The following is a 20,399-nucleotide window of genomic DNA, read 5'->3' as shown; positions in this document are numbered from 1 at the left end:
CTTTATTTATATATGTAATACCTGCCAAGATTTTAAGGGTTTTTTATTTCGTCCTGCAGAACTTTTTCATTTTCTTCTACTTAATATGGTAAGTGTCACAACCATTTTATAAAGTTTTTTCTAAAGTTATATTTCGCGTCAATAAAACAATCCAATTACCTTACCATATTTCATCCCTTTTTTCGTATTTGGTATAGAATTATGGCATTTTTTTCATTTTTCGTAATTTTCGATATCGAAAAAGTGGGCGTGGTCATAGTCGGATTTCGTTCATTTTTCATACCAAGATAAAGTGAGTTCAGGTAAGTACGTGAACTGAGTTTAGTAAAGATATATCGATTTTTGCTCAAGTTATCGTGTTAACGGTCATGCGGAAGGACAGACGGACGACTGTGTATAAAAACTGGGCGTGACATCAACCGATTTCGCCCATTTTCACAGAAAACAGTTATCGCCATAAAATCTATGCCCCTACCAAATTTCAAAAGGATTGGTTAATTTTTGTTCGACTTATGGCGTTAAAAGTATCCTAGACAAATTAAATGAAAAAGAGCGGAGCCACGCTCATTTTTAAATTTTCTTTTATTTTTGTATTTTGTTGCACCATATCATTACTGGAGTTGAATCTTGACATAATTTACTTATATACTGTAAAGATATTAAATTTTTTGTTAAAATTTTTCTTTAAAAAAAATTTTTTTTTAAAAGTGGGCGTGGTCCTTCTCCGATTTTGCTAATTTTTATTAAGTGTACATATAGTAATAAGAGTAACGTTCCTGCCAAATTTCATCATGATATCTTCAACGACTGCCAAATTACAGCTTGCAAAAGTTTTAAATTACCTTCTTTTAAAAGTGGGTGGTGCCACGCCCATTGTCCAAAATTTTACTAATTTTCTATTTTGCGTCATAATTTCAACTCATCTACCAAGTTTCGTCGCTTTATCGGTCTTTTGTAATGAATTATCGCACTTTTTCGGTTTTTCGAAATTTTCGATATCGAAAAAGTGGGCGTGGTTATAGTCCGATATCGTTCATTTTAAATAGCGATCTGAGATGAGTGCTCAGGAACCTACATACCAAATCTCATCAAGATACCTCAAAATTTACTCAAGTTATCGTGTTAACGGGCGGACGGACGGACGGACGGACATGGCTCAATCAAATTTTTTTTCGATCCTGATTATTTTGATATATGGAAGTCTATATCTATCTCGATTCCTTTATATATGTACAACCAACCGTTATCCAATCAAACTTAATATACTCTGCGAGCTCTGCTCAACTGAGTATAAAAATTATTAAATTAGAATAGAAGAAAGAAAAAATTTAGACAACTGCCAAAGCTCGTTGTATAAATCCATTTCGGGAACTGCTAAATTCCTTCATCGGATATAACCATTCAGCCATCACAGCGGTTTTTTGTTCATTCTTCATTATTCCTTCTTCTATTCTGGTTTTTGCAAATTGATATTCACAGCACTGCGACATCTGTTGCAGAATGGATGTGAAAATTTGACTTGGTTGATGGCAATGATGCCACAGTGTCATATTTTATTGACACTTTAAATGAAGACAAACAAAAAACCGCTGTGATGGCTGAATGGTTATAGCAGAGAGGATAGATAGAATAAGAGACGTCATTTCATGCTTTTTGCGAAATTTATTTGTAATGTCCCATTTGAAGGGTAATTTTAAATTGCTTCTACCCATTTTCATGAGGTATTTTTGATAGTTTTAAAGGATCGTATTAATTAAGCAATTCACCCTCTTTCCAACAATTACAATATATATTAACATAAACTTCTTAAAAATTTGCAGAAGGCAATTTTCTAATACCCGCCAATCAGGTACATTACAAATAAAAATTGAAATGACGTCTCTTATTCTATCTATCCTCTCTGGTTATAGCAGCGGCGCCTAAACGTTGCTGATAAAGGAATTTAGCAGTTCCCGAAATGCATCTATACAACGAGCTTTGGCAGTTGTCTAAAAAAAAAATTGTCCTTCTTCTATTCTAATTTAATAATGTTTTCAATTAAGAAAAAATTTATCATAACAATAATAATGATAAAATAATTATTGTTAGGCCTTGAGCTCGATTCAAAACCACGATCTTACAAATCAGTAGGCCAATATAACAACAAAAATTGAAAATAAAAAAGATTTAAGTAAACGATAGCATGCCAGTGTGGTAGAAAAATTCTGGTACATTGGAAAATTATTGCTGTAATTAGACGTATCGGTAAAGTTTTCTCAGTATTTCAAGCTCAAAATACAGGAAAAAAACAAGTATCATATAGGCATAAGCTATATATATACCAATTTACATGATTTTTTTTTTGTTTTTTAAGTGTTACTTCCGTGAAATGTGTTTTATTTGTGTTACAATAAAATATGGATTGTTTTGTATAAATATAAAGTGTAGCTATTGTTTTCTTGGAAAAAAATCTACCAACTTCTACCACTATTTTAATTTTTCGTCTAACAACATTCTCTTTTTAAAGGTCCGTGCACTGGCCGACGCGGAGTTAACACAGACGCAAACTGCATTAAGGCTAGAATAGAGAGTACACATTTAGAACAAAAAAGGCAAAAGCAAGTTGTGTTGTTGCAGAGAGGATAGATAGAATAAGAGACGTCATTTCAATTTTTATTTGTAATGTACCTGATTGGCGGGTATTAGAAAATTGCCTTCTGCACATTTTTCAGAAGTTTATGTTAATATATATTGTAATTGTTGGAAAGAGGGTGAATTGCTTAATTAATACGATCCTTTAAAACTATCAAAAATACCTCATGAAAATGGGTAGAAGCAATTTAAAATTACCCTTCAAATGGGACATTACAAATAAATTTCGCAAAAAGCATGAAACGACGTCTCTTATTCTATCTATCCTCTCTGGTTGTTTACAATATGAATAAAGTAAACCGACATTCGGACGTATTTTGTGTTTTTATAATTTCAAAAAAAATTAGTTTCGTTGGCAATGCGACTCGGTAAACAACAAAGCCACATAAAACGCATAGAAAGCAAGCAGAGGAAGTGCGATTATGTGCCGCTAAAAAAGCAAATACACTTTTGTAAATATGTAATTACACATAGCGCATATGTATATAAATAGTATATACAAAAAAATAGTGTGTAGGTAGGTATGTAACAGCGCCAAAGATCTTGGAGGCCGAAAACGTTTCATAAAAGACAACGTAGTAATCATAAAACAGCGTTGGAGGCCAAAAAAAGTGCAATTGAAAAGAAAGAAATGTTGCTGTCAAGACGCCAGCCAGCCAGCAAGCAACAGGCGTACGCGGCTACTCGCAAAGGAAGTGAAATTAACGAACTACGTACGGTGGTGCTCGGATGTTGTGTTGTTGCGAGTATTTCATATTAATTTGTGTTTTTTTTTTTAATTGCGTTTATGCCATAATTATTATGTATCTAATTTATTTTTGCGCGAAGGACAATTTTGAGGTGAATTTAGAAAACTATAAATAAACATGAAATGAAATTAAATTAATGAGAAGTGATTAATTATTTGAACCAGTCAAAGAATAATAATTAAGTTAGTGAAATTTACATAAACTCATTCAACATTTTGCGGAAATGACAAATGTAATAACACAAAAAACACCAGTAAACAACGAAATAATCATATGCAAAAGTAGCCAATTGATTATGAGTGACTTTATTAGTTGAAAAATAAAATTATAATTTGATGCAAATAAAAATTTCCGTTTTTTATACTCAGCTGAGCAGAGCTCACAGAGTATATTAACTTTGTTCGCATAACGGTAATCCGTAACGGCATAAAATAATCGAGATAGATATAGATTTCTATATATCAAAATGATCTAAGCAAAAAAAGAAACTCATTTAGCCATGTCCGTCCGTCCGTCCTTAAACACGATCTCCCATTCCTCGTATTCTAAATAAAAATTCCTTGTGAGTTTTTTCACTTCTCCCTTTCCTCCTATTCTGAACAATGTTAGAAAATGAGGAAACCGGTTATGGGAGAAAAGTAGGTATTATGAATGTGAGGGAGAGGGAGATTTCGTTCTTTTAAGAAAGAACACTTATTTGTACAAATTTGTGCTAAAATATGTATTTACATTCTACCACAATATTATCACTGTTAATACAACAACAACAACAACCACAATATTCTTTATCTTAAGTCTGAAAGTATATCATAAGCAACGGAAGAGCTCTTTGTATATTTGATGCAGCCATCCAGAAATTGCGCACGGATTTTTTAAGAAGGCTTAATTAGATTTTGGCATATGGCGAAAGGCGAACTCAACTCGACGTTGCCGCCAGAAAATTGCTTTGCAGAATGAAAGCAGGCAACTCCGGCGGATTTGTGTTATCCCGCCGTCTTCTTCTTATGCTCCTCTGTTGATGTTGCTGTGGCACCAATTCATTACTCATTTCAGTGACTACCACATGAAATGCAATAATGTGCATTGTTTATACCTTATTTCTTAATTTCAAACAATTCGCAACAATAATTAAACTTTTCAATTTTTTAAACAAAATAAGAAATGCGTAACGAAATTTCAATTGACAAAACAGCTGACTTCGAAAATTCAAAATTCTATTCCCCAATTTTTCTTCTCCCTAGGAGAAAAGAATTGGAGGAATTTTTCCGCGGGAATAAAAAACTCCGCGAGAACAAAATTCCGCGAGAATATTTAGAATTGGTCTGGATAACTTGAGTAAATTTCGAGTTCTCTTAGTGAAATTTGGTATGTAAGTTCCTGGGCACTCATCTCAGATCCCTATCTAAAATCAACGAAATCGGACTATAACCATGCCCACTTTTTCGATATCGAAAGTTTCGAAAAACCGAAAAAGTGCGATAATTCATTACCAAAGACGGATAAAGCGATAAAACTTGGTAGGTGGGTTGACCTTATGACGCAAAATAGAAGATTAGTAAAATTGTGGACAATGGGCGTGGCACCGCCCAATTTTAAAAGAAGGTAATTTAAAAGTTTTGCAAGCTGTAATTTGGCAGTCGTTGAAGATATCACGATGAAATTTGGCAAGAACGTTACTCCTATTACCATATATGTGCTAAATAAAAATTAGCAAAATCGGATGACGAACACACCCACTTAAAAAAAAATCTTAAAGTAAAATTTTAACAAAAAATTCAATATCTTCGCAGTATATAAGTAAATTATGTCAACATTCAACTCCAGCAATGATATGGTGCAACAAAATACTAAAATAAAAGAAATTTTCAAATTGAGTGTGGCTCCGCCCTTATTAATTTAATTTGTGTAAAATACTTTTAATGTCATAAGTCGAACAAAAATTTACAAATCCTTGTGAAATTTGGCAATGGCATAGCTTCTATGACGATAACTGTTTTCTGTGAAAATGGCCGAAATCGATTGAAGCCACGCCCAGTTTTTATACACAGTCGACCGTCTGTCCTTCCGCTTGGCCGTTAACACGATAACTTAAGCAAAAGCCCAAATATATCTTTACTAAACTTAGTTCACGTACTTATCTGAACTCACTTTATCTTGGTATTAAAAATGGCCGAAATCCGACTATGAACACGCCCACTTTTTCGATATGAAAATTTCATAATTCTATACCAAATACGAAGAAAAGGGATGAAAAATGGTGATTGTATTGGTTTTTTGACGCAAAATATAACCTTGGAAAAAACTTTGTAAAATGGGTGTGACACCTACCTATTAAGTAGAAGAAAATGAAAAAGTTCTGCGGGGTGAAATCAAGAACCCTTGGAATCATGACTGGAATACTGTTCGTGGTATTACATATATAAATAAATCGGCGGTACCCGACAGATGATGTTCTGGGTAACCCTGGTCCTGGAACTAAGGCCCACTCCCTTTTCAAATACTTACTTATCGTACAACAAATTCTAGAGTCACCCGTGGTCCACATTATGCCGATATCTCGAAAAAGCGCCCACGTATAGAACTGAGGATCACTCGCTTTTAAAATACTCATTACCACCTTTCATTTGATACCCATATCGTAAAAATACATTGTAGAGTCACCCCTGGTCCATCTTTATGGCGATATCTCGAAAAGGCGTCCACCTATAGAACTATGGCCCGCTACCTTCTAAAATACTCTTTAATACCTTCCATTTCATACCCATGTCATACAAACACATTCCAGGGTTACCCTAGGTCCATTTTCCTACATGGTTATTTTCCCTTATTTTGTCTCTAAAGCTCTCAGCTGAGTACGTAATGTTCGGTTACACCCGAACTTAGCCTTCCTTACTTGTTTATACTACAATACTCACTAAATTGTTTCATGATAAGTGGTTTTTAGTTTTTAGGTTAATATGCAACGCACTTACTATACATGGCCGGTTTTGGGATTTTGAGATTCTAGGTTAGTTGGTGCAGAGCCTGAAACAATTTTAAGCTGTGAAAAACTTGAAAAATAGATTCATATGACTTTTACCAACCTTTACATAAAAGGGGCGACGCGTGCTGACCTCGGTATTAATCGTCGATATGCTATAGCAGTTAATAAAACGAAAAAAGTGAAAGGGAAACGTCTCAGTCCCACTACCACCTCTAAATCTGCAAAGCAGATCCAAGGATGGACTTGCGATAGCGAAGAACCTTGAGAACTGCTTCACTGAAAGAGCTTCCCCGGATACTCTAACACTGCGACTCCGTTTTTTGACATAAACGTGGCAAAATAATGATCTGTAATAGTGACGCGACCTTAAAATGACTGAATGGAGTTGTTGTAGATCTCCAAAGACAAGGTAAGGTGAGATAGACCGCTGGTTTCCACTACACCAGGCCAAGGTATGGATCCCATTTAAGACGAAGTCGGAGGATGCGTTAAACTTGAACCCTTATATACCGACATGGGATTGGAAAGCAGTTCAAGTACATACATATGTATATCAACCAACGCCGGAGGAAACGAACTTCATCGCCACAAACTTAAGGAACAATGACGTGATTGTTGGAGAGAGACAAATACCGCAATAACACTGCTTTTATTACGCGAATACTGCTGGCATAGTTAAAGCAACAGTCAATATAAATTCATATGTTCATCGAGAAATTAAAATATCCTGGCTATAGCTCGCAATAGGGAAGCCCCACCAGAAGAGTTTAAAACTGTAGTGGAGTAAGAAAGATGCAAAGAAGGGCGCGTTATAAACACGAATGCGGCATCCGAACCACAATGGGTGGAGCCCCCTCTTTTTATATGCCCAAAAGTAGTTTAAAAGTGGCAGAATATATCAGGTTTGAAGGGTTGGTGCTTGAGACGCAATCCTGCCCGGACCATGCAGCATCTCTCTAAAAAGGGTAGAGAAGGAAATAAATATATAAATGCAGAACTCAGAACACTCAAAAATTTACAAAAGCTCTAACCAGCGGGTTACGGGGCTTAGAATATACCCGCGGTAGGTATGCCCATCATAAGAGGCGACTAAAATACCAAATTGATTCAAGGGGTTGTGTAGCGCAACCCTTTCAAGGTGTTGCCAGCGCAAAATACAGCTTCTCGAACCCAATTGTCAACCACTCTGGCGACCCAAGTTCCTCGTGGATTTAGGGGGTGGGAGGACGGTATGGCCTTGAAGATCTCATGTGGTCATACTAAATCGTTTCCGAGAATGTCAGGAGCGATAGTAAAAGACGCATTTCAAACCTAAAAACAATTGTCTGAAGGCTGATATCAAATATTTTTACTTCTATAAGGTGCTATGTGCAAAAAACAATTGCACATTTTGTTGTAGATACAAAAACGAAAAATGTATCGATTTTCCAGCATTGTTGTAAATTAATATAAGTAGTTATTTTATGGCCTTCACAATTTGTACAGTCGAGTAGAAAAACGTTGGAAATATCGGGCACCCTGGTGAATGTGTCTGTAATTGCTACCAAGTAAAAAGCATCAGCTGTCAAAGATCTACCACGAAAAACGTAATCACCTGGTGGATCCGAAATTTAAGGGCTAATTAATGGTGACTTATAACCATAAAACCATAACCAGATAAAACAGCTGATCGAACCTACCTTATGGAAATTGATATAATCGATTAATGGGTCCATACCATAACGCTAACGCCATAACCATACCATAGCGTTCCAACTGGTTTTTGGTTTCTCGCCATATCCATAACCTAAAAATATTTGAGTTGGTGAATTTAATAACTTTTTGTAGATTTTATTCATTGTTTTGGATACGTTATGATTAAGAGACTTATTTTTTGTGGAATATGTTTGTAATTTTTTGCGTTTTCTTCATTTTTATGAAATTTTCACGATTTTTAGGTTAAGGCAACATTAATCGATCACATTGGAGATGGTTATGGATATGGGTATGGTTACGACTATAGCGTTAGGGTTAAGAAAGTTTAATTAGCCCTTTAATCGATTACATAGATTTCCATAAGGTTGATTCGATCAGCTGTTTTATCTGGTTATGGATAAGTCACCATTAATTGGCCCTTTATTAAGCGGCAAAAGGTTGTATATCTGTTGAGTATCGATAAAAAAAAGTTGTCACTGAATAGCAAAATCCGTAATCGATGTTGATTTTGAATGTTGTTGAAAAGTTAGTGAATACAACTACGCGATATAAATGAATTTTGCTAAAGGCCGTGACACAATGACATTTTTCATATAGATGCGTTTAACACAAGCTTATGCATTCCAATAACATCGCCACAATCAACCAAGATGTTGCGTTTGTAAATATGAAGGAACTTCAGACGTGGCAATTGAAGTTTATTACGCCTTGCCCATTCACATACAAAATTTCGCGAAGCACTGTTATAAACATTTTCCCTATACAAAAAAATACTTGTTAACATATTTTGTGTCGTAATCGATTGCTATATTGCAGTTTTTAATTGCGAAAAATGTTATAAAATTTACCAACCAGTGGGAAAAATAATTTCAATTGCAAAGAAACATTTCTTCATTTAGAATTGATGTTTACTCAAAAGATTTTGATAAACTTTTGGACAGCGCATTTTGGACGCCAGGGGCTTTTGTTCGGGAATTTGTGCATAAGACTATTGAGATTACTCAAAATGTAGCAAAAATTCTTCCTCAAAGTTCCGATCCAAAAAACTTAATTTAATATCTTGCTTAAGCATTTACTATCAAAACGTTAGAGGCTTAAATACTAAATTAACTGACTTATATTTGAAAACCATTCACTGTAACTATAATATTATTGCTTTTACCGAAACATGGCTGAAACCCAATGTTTTAAATTTCGAAATTTTTTGCGGTGAGTATCAGACCTATAGAAATGATCGTTTGAATAGCACCGGAGGTGGTGTCTTGCTAGCTGTACATTCTTAAATTCCATCTGAAGATGTTAATTTAGCCGAAATTTATTCCATCGAGTTTAAATGCATCCGAATCTTACTAGGCCGGGGTCATATTTACTTAGCCGTTTGCTATATTCCACCGTCTTCTGATCTATCAGTGTATATGCACCATATTTCGCTGTTACAATCAGTCAACTCGATGATAAAGCCCACGGACTCAATGATTGTTTTAGGCGACTTTAACCTGCCACAAATATCTTGGAATACCGTTGATCACAATATTGTCCCCGTATCATCCAAGATGCATAACAATGACTTTTTGGATGGAATTACTGATCTTTGCCTTAATCAGATCAACTTCTTTCCAAATAAGTGTGGAAAATTCTTAGACTTAGCATTTGTTGACGACATATCTAAATTCTGTATAAATCGGTGTGAACCTCTTGTTTTGCCAGAAGGCGTTTACCATCCTTCTCTTGAGCAAACTTACGAAATCATAAGCAACGATGTCGGCTGCACTAACAAAACACGTGTCTCTACCAGATGCTTTGATTTTTCCAAAACTAATTTCAACAAGTTAAATAAAGAGCTTTCTGAGATAACGTGGCCTCGATATAAAGAGGATGTAGAGGAAAACGTTTTACATTTTAATAAAACCATTTATACTTTATTTGAAAAACATGTGCCCAAACGCACATGCTCGTGCATTGAACCAGTGCAAGCTTGGTTTACTAAAGATTTAAAAGCTTTAAAAAATAAGAAACCACGTTTATTCAAATTATATAAGAGAACCGGTTTACATTCTCATTATGCACAGTACGCTATTTTCCGTCATAAGTATTTTGAACTTAATGAAAAGTGTTATAAAGCTTACATATGTAAAATTAAAAGAAACATTATTTGCCACCCGAAGCCTTTTTATGATTTCATAAATTCTAAACGCAGAACTAACGGGTTTCCTTCTGCCATGATGTTTAGAAATAGCATTTCCAGCGACGATCAAGAGATTGCAAACTTCTTCGCTCAATTTTTTCACTCTAATTACTCTGCTGTGGTTGATTCATCACCTACAAATTATCCGTATGAGCTCCATTCTAATAACTCAATATGTGCCCCACATTTGCTGCCTGAAGATGTTCTACTACATCTAAAGACCCTAAAAGAATCCTTCAAATACGGTCCCGATTTGAACCCAACATGTTTTCTTAAAAAATGTGCTGAATACATTTACCAGCCCCTTACTGATCTGTTTAACCTCTCTTTAAAAAATGACATTTTCCCGACGGCTTGGAAGGAATCTTTTCTTATCCCACTCCATAAAAAAGGAAGCAAGTCGTCTATTGAAAACTATCGTGGAATAGCAAAGCTCTCCGCTATCCCTAAGCTTTTCGAAGCAATCGTTACTAATCACCTTACATTTTCGATTTCTACATTGATAGATAGTTCTCAGCATGGCTTTTGTAGAGCCAAATAAACTACAACCACCTGCACCTGCGAAAACTTGGCGCAGAACTGTGGATAAAGAACTAGAAGACGCAGGATATACGTGGAATGACATCACAAGAACTGCACCTAACAGAATAAGATTTAAGTCGGTGGTCGAGGCCCTATGCTCCAATAGGAGTTGGGGATGATGATGATGATGAATTTACTTGAATTTACAACTCACGTCGACGCCGACGTTATATTCACTGATTTCAACAAAGCATTCGACAAAGTACGCCACTCAGTACTTGTTTATAAACTCGAATTGCTTGGTTTTCAACCTGGCCTAACTCGCTGTATCTCCTCCTATCTTTGCGGTAGAACTCAAAGAGTCATTTTTAAAAACCTTTGTTCGAATGTCACCGATGTTCCCTCCGGTGTGCCTCAGGGCAGCCATCTCGTTCCTATTTTGTTTTTGATCTTTATAAACGATGTTTCCACAACTATCAAATATTCTAAAATTTTAATGTATGCCGACGACGTAAAACTTTTTAAGTCATACGCGTCGGTTGAAGAACGTTCTGTACTCCAGGCGGATTTAAATCGTTTAGTTACTTGGTATAATGCGAATTTTATGCCTCTCAACATACAAAAATGTAAATCCATGTGTTTTTCACGTGGGAACATACAGCCAGCTTCCTACACAATTAATGGCCAAACTCTGGAAAGCTTTGATGTTTTTGTCGACTTGGGAGTTACAATGAATTGCAAACTTAGTTTCAACCCTCATATTAATGCCACAGTCAATAAAACGAGAGGAGTTTTAGCATTTTTGAAAAGATGGGCAAAAGAGTTTAGTGATCCTTACGTTACAAAAACCCTTTTTAGATCATTGGTGAGGCCGATATTAGAATACGGATCGATAATTTGGAATCCGCGTTATCAAGTTCATGTGGATAGACTAGAATCAGTTCAAAAACAGTTTTTACTTTTCGCCTTGAGAAATCTTCAATGGGACTCTCCGTATAATATTCCTCCTTACACTAATCGATTAAAACTAATAAATCTTCCTACACTTGCAAGTCGTAGAGAAATGCTAGGTGTACTATTTATGGCTAGACTTTTAAATGGATCGATTTCAAGCCCATTTCTTTTAAACGAAGTAAACTTGAATGTTCCATGCCGAGTTTCAAGGCATTATAAACCTATAATTCTTAAACAATGCAGAAGCAATTTCCAACTACACGAACCTTTTCTATGTTTGTGTGAAGATTATAACTCTCACTCGAGAATAATTGATGTTTCGGACTCGCTCTTTGCCATAAAAAAGACGGTTCTATCTTCTCTTAATAATTAAAAATTTATAATTACTTTTAGTCTATTGTATTTTGTGATTCTATATTTCTCAGCTGATGAGTTTCTCTGTAGCTGAGCGGTTTTAGATCTCGGCGCTTAAGAAGCCACTGCCTCTCAAAGACTTGGTAACAAAAAAATTATAAATAACTCATAAATAAGAATTAGGATACATAAAAAAAAAAAAAAAACACAAAAAAAAAAAAAAGTATGTATGAATTAAAAAATAAACCAAAAACAGGATTAGCCTGGTTTCATCGGGCCACTTGAGGGCAGTGCGCTGCCACAACGTCCGAAAAAAAAAAGTGTGCCAACACCCTTAGCTAAAGCAAATGTCAAATTCTTCTTATGATTTGCTTGGAACAAAAGCGGGAGTCGTATGTCGTAATGCTGTAGTCGTATCCCTAACGTAATCAGCTGTTTATCGTTACGACGGTAAACCAAAAACCAACTGGTTGGCTACGATACGGTTACGACCTTAGCGGCACCAATAATCGATTGCATTGATTCCCATAAGGTTGGTCGAATCAGCTGTTATAAGGTTACCGATAAAGCACCAATGTCTGCAGCTAAAATTTGGGAGATGGCTACTTTTCAATATCAGATGGCGCCATTGTCGCTCATTCTACGGTTCTCCATAAAAATACGTGCAATCTACTCATAATGCATACGGTTGTGTTAAACTCATCTATATGAAAAACTGCTTATGTGTCGGAGCTATAAGTATTTATTTATAAATTTCTTTAAACAAAAAGCTTCATTTCATATATTTTGACTCGTCCAGATAGAAAAATTATTTTCGTATTAAATAAAATTATAAAATTTTCACAACAAACTTTCGGACATGCCAGGAAGTGTCTTCTAATTCCAAAAGCTAAAACCAAAATAAGAAAAGAACAAGCAACAAATTTAAGAACCCGAACGAAAACTAACATAAATATGTATGAATGTTTTATCTGCAAATAAAAAACATTAAAAATTTATTTAAAAAATAATAAAGACCAAGTTAAGTGCCTACACCAGCTTTAAAACATTCATTATTTTAGTTCCTGACACACAGTTAACAAAATTAAAATTCCAAGAATGTTAAGAAGAAATGAATACGAATAAATAATCATAGCAAATAAAAACGCAAAAAGTAAAGAAAAAAAAACCGTATTAAGCCTTGAAAGTGTATAAGATGCAATGTGATTGACATACATTTGTCCATATATTTGTATGTCCGTATATTTGTACGTGCAAGGTATGTTCCCAACTATCAAACAGTGCTAATTTTTAACGACTCGCTTTCAGCCCTATGAAGAAAATGAAAAACACAAACACAAATGATTTTTGCATTCAATTTAAAAATTATTTATTAAAATTATTTAGTGTAAACAAATAGAAAACGCAACTTATATTTTGCCGATAAAGAAGCTTGCCGCACAGCTTCCTATAACGCGATTCCGAGTTGCTTAGTTAAAGCCGGTAAGTAACGAAGCTGATATTTACATATGTATATAAATTTCTTTTTTGTGTATTTTTATATTGGTAATAGCTATCAAAGCTTCCGAAGTTCAACAGCTTTCTCTGTGATAAGGTCAAAAAATATCAGAAAAATGTTTTCTCGTGATAAACAAAATACTTTTTATACCCAGCTGTACTTGTACACATAACTTTGATTGGATAACGGTTGGTTGTACAGGTATAAAGGAATCGAGATAGATATAGACTTCGATATATCAAAAACATAGCGGCCACCGTGGTGTGATGGTAGCGTGCTCCGCCTATCACACCGTATGCCCTGGGTTCAACTCCCGGGCAAAGCAACATCAAAATTTTAGAAATAAGATTTTTCAATTAGAAGAAAATTTTTCTAAGCGGGGTCGCCCCTCGGCAGTGTCTGGCAAGCGCTCCGATTGTATTTCTGCCATGAAAAGCTCTCAGTGAAAACTCATCTGCCTTGCAGATGCCGTTCGGAGTCGGCATAAAACATGTAGGTCCCGTCCGGCCAATTTGTAGGGAAAAATCAAGAGGAGCACGACGCAAATTGGAAGAGAGCTCGGCCTTAGATCTCTTCGGAGGTTATCGCGCCTTACATTTATTTTTTTTTTTTATATCAAAAACATCAGTATCGAAAAAAAAATTGATTGAGCCATGTCCGTCCGTCCGTCCCTTAACACGATAACTTGAGTAAATATTGAGATATCTTCACCAAATTTGGTACACTAGTTATCTGGACCCAGAATAGATTGGTATTGAAAATGAGCGAAATCGGATGATAACCACGCCCACTTTATATATACAAAACATCTTGAAACACACAAAAAATCTGATTATTTAGTAAATAATACACCTAGAATTTTGAAATGCGGACTCATATTGAGACACTTGACAAAAATTTGAAAAATTTTTTTAAAATGGGTGTGGCACCGCCCACTTGTCATAAAATCAATTTTACAAATATTATATCATAAATCAAAAAATCGTTAAACCTATCGTAACAAAATTCGGCAGAGCGGTTGCCTTTACTATAAAGAATGCTTTGAAGAAAAATTAACGAAAACGGTTATGGACTATAGTTTAATATAAAAAACTATTTATTTTATTAATATTTTTCTTTATTTATTTTAAATGTTAATTTTACAAAATTTATTTTTATTATAAAATTTAGTTTTTTTGAAAGATTAAAAAAATTTCATTTAAAAAAGGTAACTTAATTATTTTTAAATATTGAAATATTTCAAGTTAAAAAACACTAAGCAATTTTCTATGTTTCGGGAGCCACAACTCGAAGAAAAATTAGTTCAGAATCCAGCGGCGGATTTACATAAGGGCACTTGGGGTACGTTCCCAAACTTCGTCCCCACAAGATAGTGGCCCCCACAGAACAGTGGCGGATTAAAACTGCGTGAGGTCCGAGACTGAAATTCAGAAGGGGCCCTGCCGGGCTCAGACAGGCGGGGGAAAAATACTAATAAATTATAATAAGTAAACCCAAACTCTTAACCCTTTAACCTGTAACAGGCACGGGAGAAATCTGAAATGATATGAAATGTAAGATTGAATCCTCTCGATTATGGCTATGCAGAAAATTCTGATTTTACTCCCAGTGAATATTAGAATTTATACCGTTAGTCGATAATTTTATCAGCGCTTTGAATGAAAGAATTGCGGCATACAAGATGGTTGAATCGAGATTTGTCTTTTTATCGAAATTCGATAAATTGACTCCATGTGAATTAGCAGAGAGTGCTAAAAAGTTACTTAATATTTACAGAGTACGGGGTTCTCTAATTAGAAATGGAATTTCTTTTATTCCAAAAATTTTGCTCCGAATTGCTTGAATTCGAACCTGAAGCTGGGATCACCAAAGGTCAAGCGATGTACTCCTTGATAATTGAAAAGGACTTTCCCGAATACTGAAATGGTTTTAAGAATTTATTTAACTTTATTGATAAGTAACTGCACTGGAGAGAGGTCTTTTTCCAAATTAAATTTAGTCAATGATTCCTTGAGAGTATCGATGACTCAAAAAAGATTGAATCATTTAACTATTATAAGCATGGAGCGTGACATTGTACGTGATATTAATATTGACGATATAATAAAATGTTTCGCTGAAAAAAGGCACGGAAACGCTTCCCATGATTGCAGGTAATAAATAATATAATATACACGTTTTTTTTATTTATTTCTCTTTTAAATCCCTTACAAGGACCTCCACATCATTGGTGCCCAGGGGACCCACTAAACTTAAATCCGCCGCTGGTTCAGAAAAGAACCTTATGTATATGTATTATTGCGCCGCCTTGTAACACTATTAAGCACACAAAACAAACATCAACAGCACTTCAAGTGTACAGATGGGTATGCAATGTTCGGTTTCACCCGAACTTAGACTTCCTTACTTGTTTCAATTTAAAAATGTGACCTGCCAACCATCGCAATTGGCAGGGCGCACGGCCGAGAGCCGCTGTGAGACTTCGATTGAAAAAATTCAAGGGAACTCAAATCGCTTTTCTCCTGGTCCGTATAAAGGACACACTTCGTCCAACAGAGTACGGGCTTCCCCAAAAATTCAGCCGCTTAGAATACCTTCTGGGCTGGAGTACCTTTGTTCATACGCATAACATTGCCTATTTCGGTAGACTACTTTAAAATTCATACAGAAGAAATCGAACGATAGCGAGTCTTATCTGAGGCCGCGTGTAGTTCGGAACCTCATCTTACACAGCCGTAAATATTTTGCGGGGAAACACAATTCTTACATATATCCTTTTGGCGCCATTTGTGGGCATAGAAAATCCATGAAGTGGCTAAATGCATCAATACTTTTTTGAAAGGGTTTTTTCCAAGATTTGGCGCAAACTTAAAACCTACTCCAAGATATGTTTACCAAAACTGAATTTGCACTGATGAAATCCAATCGTTAGGTATGCACTTGTAAGACCACTTTCTACATAGAAGTTGATGAACGCTTTCTTTACCAACTCATCGTTAGCGATGGCAATCTATCATCTAAATATTGCTTTTCGCAACTCGTTCGCCCCGGACTTGATACCTTCGTTCCCTGCCAGCGCCCTTTCGGTTGAAACATTACATTGGTCATAGTAGCAGATGCTTTTTTCCCTAGGAGGCCGTATCTTTCGGTTGCAGCTCCGCGATGTCCAACTTTCGACTTTTTTATTCTTTTAGCCCCGCAAAGTCAAATACGGATTTTGGTTGGAACTAGAGCGTGCGATGCCATCCGTTTCGCTTCCCAAGGCAGTCGGTTCTATGTACCGGAGCGACTCGGGATTTTCCCGAGCAAGGACTGTCATTTCAGTGTAACCCAATTTAATTTGTTGTGTCCCTCCCACAAATTGCCATCCTCCCAGCAGCTCCTTGCAGCGGGACTACGCCATACACTCCTGCTCCGGGAAGGTATCGAACACAATCCGGGTCCGTATCCCGACCTCGGTCCTGAGAAATGGTTTTGCTGCGTTTGCCGGAAAAGAATCTTTTTAGGACGATCATACTCTTGTCAGTGTGTCACGTGCAAGGGATGGTTGCATCGGGCTAGATCCCAAATGCTAACCAAACAGTTCCTGTTGAGAACCCAGAAACCTGAGCATCCCAACAGACATCTGATTGATGAACCAACACCGCCCAGGGGCTTAAGGAGTCATCTCCGTAAGCATTATGAGGAAATAGGGCACCTGAGAACTCAGCCGTATGAAGCCAGGAAACACAAGCAGGTCCTCAGTGAACTCCACAAACAGGCGTCGGACCTCTATGTGATGAATTGCCCGGTGAATCCTGTACTCAAAGAACAATACCCTAAACTTGCAGAAGAGGAACGCACACTCCCTAGGGAAACGCCAGTCACTCTAGCTCAACTTCGATCTGGATACTGTAAGAGGTTACCTATCCCGAGTCAACCCCGACATACAAAATGTATGCGCTGCTTGCAATGTGTCCCCACATGACACCAACATCTCTTCAATTGTTTTGTGGAACCAATGCCTCTAACACCCCTGGTCCACCACTGTTGAAACAGCAAGATTCCGTGAACTGCCGTTAGAAGATATTGATGACAATTTGATCGCTCACACCTATTGGATGGGGCGAAGCTACAACAACAACAACATGCCATCCGTTTGTTAACAACATGATCATTATGGTTGCTTGTTTTTTGATCGGGGAATACCCATTTAGCTTGTTATGCGTAAACCAGGTGCTGGATGTGAACATATTTTGGGCGCCTTTCAAGTAAATCAATCACGGAACAGCACTTGTATGTGCCTTCCAGGTGGTCGTAGAATACATTCTTCCCCATATTTTCATTCTGCTTCGCAGATGAATGAGTTATTAAAGCATTTTACCTGTATGTGGATAGGACGAAACATGCGCGAACGACAGAACGATAATATTTAGTGACCAAGTTTCTCTATCACTACGAACAACGAAACTACATTCTGCTAAAATCTGATTTGAAGTCGAGAAAAGGCTGTGCGTGTGGATCCGTTTAAGATCGGGTTTCTTATGAGAAATATTTCTAATAAAAGCATAGTTGACCTCGTTCAAAAGTTAGAATCGAAGAGTGCAACAGTAGAGTAACGCCATAACTGAACTGTACGATAAAGGTTCCCAGATGAGTTTATAACAATCTGTTCTACCCGAAACTAGACTCCCTTGGCTTTTATTATGTATTAAAAACAGATAATTTTCTGTTCCCTAAAGTTTTCTACCAACACAAGGAATAAAAAAAACGCAAAAAGAAATAACGCAAATTTTCTTTTGTTATAACATTCTTTTCTAAGGCGAATTATTACTGATTTTGCTGTGATATCACCTTGCCAAAGCGAATTCAGTACCAGGTGTTGTTATCCTAACAGTTAATTGCTTCTTCTTGAATATTTTCCATACAACGTCTCGTACAGCAATATGTCAGTTAATCGAAATCAATGCACATTTTCTTATGACTTGTCATTCTGCTGTACGGCAAAATGCTTGAATTCGCTTTGCCTTGCTTTGCTTTTAAGAGGAATCTGTGTAACGTAATAGCAAAGCGAATTCAACCCAATTCGCCGTACAGCATAATGTTAAATGAAAAGGAAATTATGGTTGAATTCGTTTTACTGACGTTCGGCTCTACCAAATTTTGTCTCAAAAACAAGCAATTTGCTGATTGGATAACACCAACTTTTACTAAGTTCGCCTTGGTACTTTGAAAACACTCGCCTTGGCTGCATCAAAAAGACTATGACAGTATTCATACTCAATTTAGTGCAAGGCGAATCCATACAAGGTGATGGCAAAGCGAATTCAACCAAACTTCCAAGGCAAGGCGAGTTCGACCTCAATTCGCCGCTCAGCATAATGTCAAATCAAGATTAAAATATTCGTGTTTTCATTTAACTAACTTCAAAAGTATTAGAATTTTTCTACGAAAATCGCAAGGACAACCAATCAGCTGTTCTTATGTCATGGCCGAATTCGCTTTTACCGCCATTTACGAACTTAGAACATCTGCAAAATTCAAAATTATTTCACTTAATGCTCACAAAATGTGCCAGCTCGGCACCTTCTATCCATCCTCTCCTTTTGATTCAAGATCTGCGTCACATATTCGTCAAATTATATTCAATAAATAGTCATTCAGCATTGATCACATACAAGTCAAGGTTAACAGCATAACGTGGCATTGTTGCTGTTGTTAATATTGCTGTTTTGTTTGCATATCGATTTGTTTGTTAATTTTTTTTTCAGTCGTACACATGTTCTAATGTACATGTGAACAAATATTAGTAGTACTTAATACCTAAGTATAAAAAAAATGTTAATATGTGGACATAAAGCTTAATTCATGGCATGCAAATCAATTTTGATTTAATAAACACTAATTCGTACTAAGAGTGACAAAATGTCAAATTTTTCAAGCTTATATAGTCTAATGATTGCTATAACTATTACATATATACTAGTACATCAATAACTTTTTTTGTATATTTGAGTTATTATAATGCTCACCTTTGCGTCGCTAATACTCAATTATGACGTTGTAGTTTTTTTTAAATATTAAATGAAAAATATCGCTAATACATATGTAAAACTTTTGCAAAAAGCTTATATTTACTTCGCTTTATTTTATTTCATTTTATCTTATTCTTATTTTGTTATTTTATTTTTTTATATTGTTGCATATTATTTTATTTTATATTATTTAATTTTATATGTTTTATTTTATTATATTTCATCTTACTTCATTTTATTTTATTTTTATTTATCTTACGCTATTTCGTTTCATTTTATTCCATTTCATTTTATTTTAATTTATTCTATTTTAGTTTACTTCATTTTATTTTTCTTTTCTTCTTTTATTGTACTTTATTTTATTTTATTTTACTTCATTTTATTTTATTATTTTTTATTTTATTTTCTTTTACTTTACTATAGCTGTTTTGTGCGGCAACATTGGTTTTTTTATTATCTAGATAATTTGTATATACGCCAACAGCTGGATTTTGTTTACCCAACAGACATGGAGAAAATATTTCTCCAGCGAAATATATATCTAGTTCCGGAGGTGATATCCAACATCATTACTTAATTATTCTTAAACCAGATAGTTCTCGAGTTAATATCGAACTTCATTCTCCAATCACTACCAACCTTTGAGAAATTTTTCAAAATTAAGAGTTTTCGAGTTGATTTCCAACGTCATTAATATTTTCCAATTATTATCCTAATTTCGAGAGATTTTGAGAAATGTACAGTTCTCAAATGAATATTCAACACATTTCTCTAGTTGATATCCTACATTATATATCGAGTTGAGGTGGAGTTG

General features: G+C 35.5%; 1 protein-coding gene across 14 annotated transcripts in view; it reads left to right on the top strand.

Moving 5' to 3' along the window:
- Positions 1 to 2,645: 2,645 nt before the first annotated feature.
- tws (protein phosphatase 2 regulatory subunit tws) overlaps positions 2,646 to 20,399 on the top strand; it is a 129,418-nt gene continuing 111,664 nt past the window's right edge. The window contains exons 1-2 of one of the 14 annotated variants that reach the window (XM_067761720.1): positions 2,646 to 3,148; positions 7,725 to 10,976. In XM_067761720.1, coding sequence (XP_067617821.1) covers positions 9,474 to 10,784 — 1,311 coding nt within the window. In that variant the 5' untranslated portion in view covers positions 2,646 to 3,148; positions 7,725 to 9,473 and the 3' untranslated portion in view covers positions 10,785 to 10,976. Of the gene's footprint in view, positions 3,153 to 3,596; positions 3,613 to 7,724; positions 10,977 to 12,871; positions 13,556 to 20,399 lie in introns of those variants that run through there. The other 13 variants (XM_067761703.1, XM_067761701.1, XM_067761697.1 and 10 more) reach the window with 13 other exon arrangements.

Source organism: Eurosta solidaginis, chromosome 1 (genome assembly GCF_040869045.1).
Source record: "Eurosta solidaginis isolate ZX-2024a chromosome 1, ASM4086904v1, whole genome shotgun sequence".
Classification (NCBI taxonomy): domain Eukaryota; kingdom Metazoa; phylum Arthropoda; class Insecta; order Diptera; family Tephritidae; genus Eurosta; species Eurosta solidaginis.
This window is presented reverse-complemented; position numbering and strand designations above follow the sequence as displayed.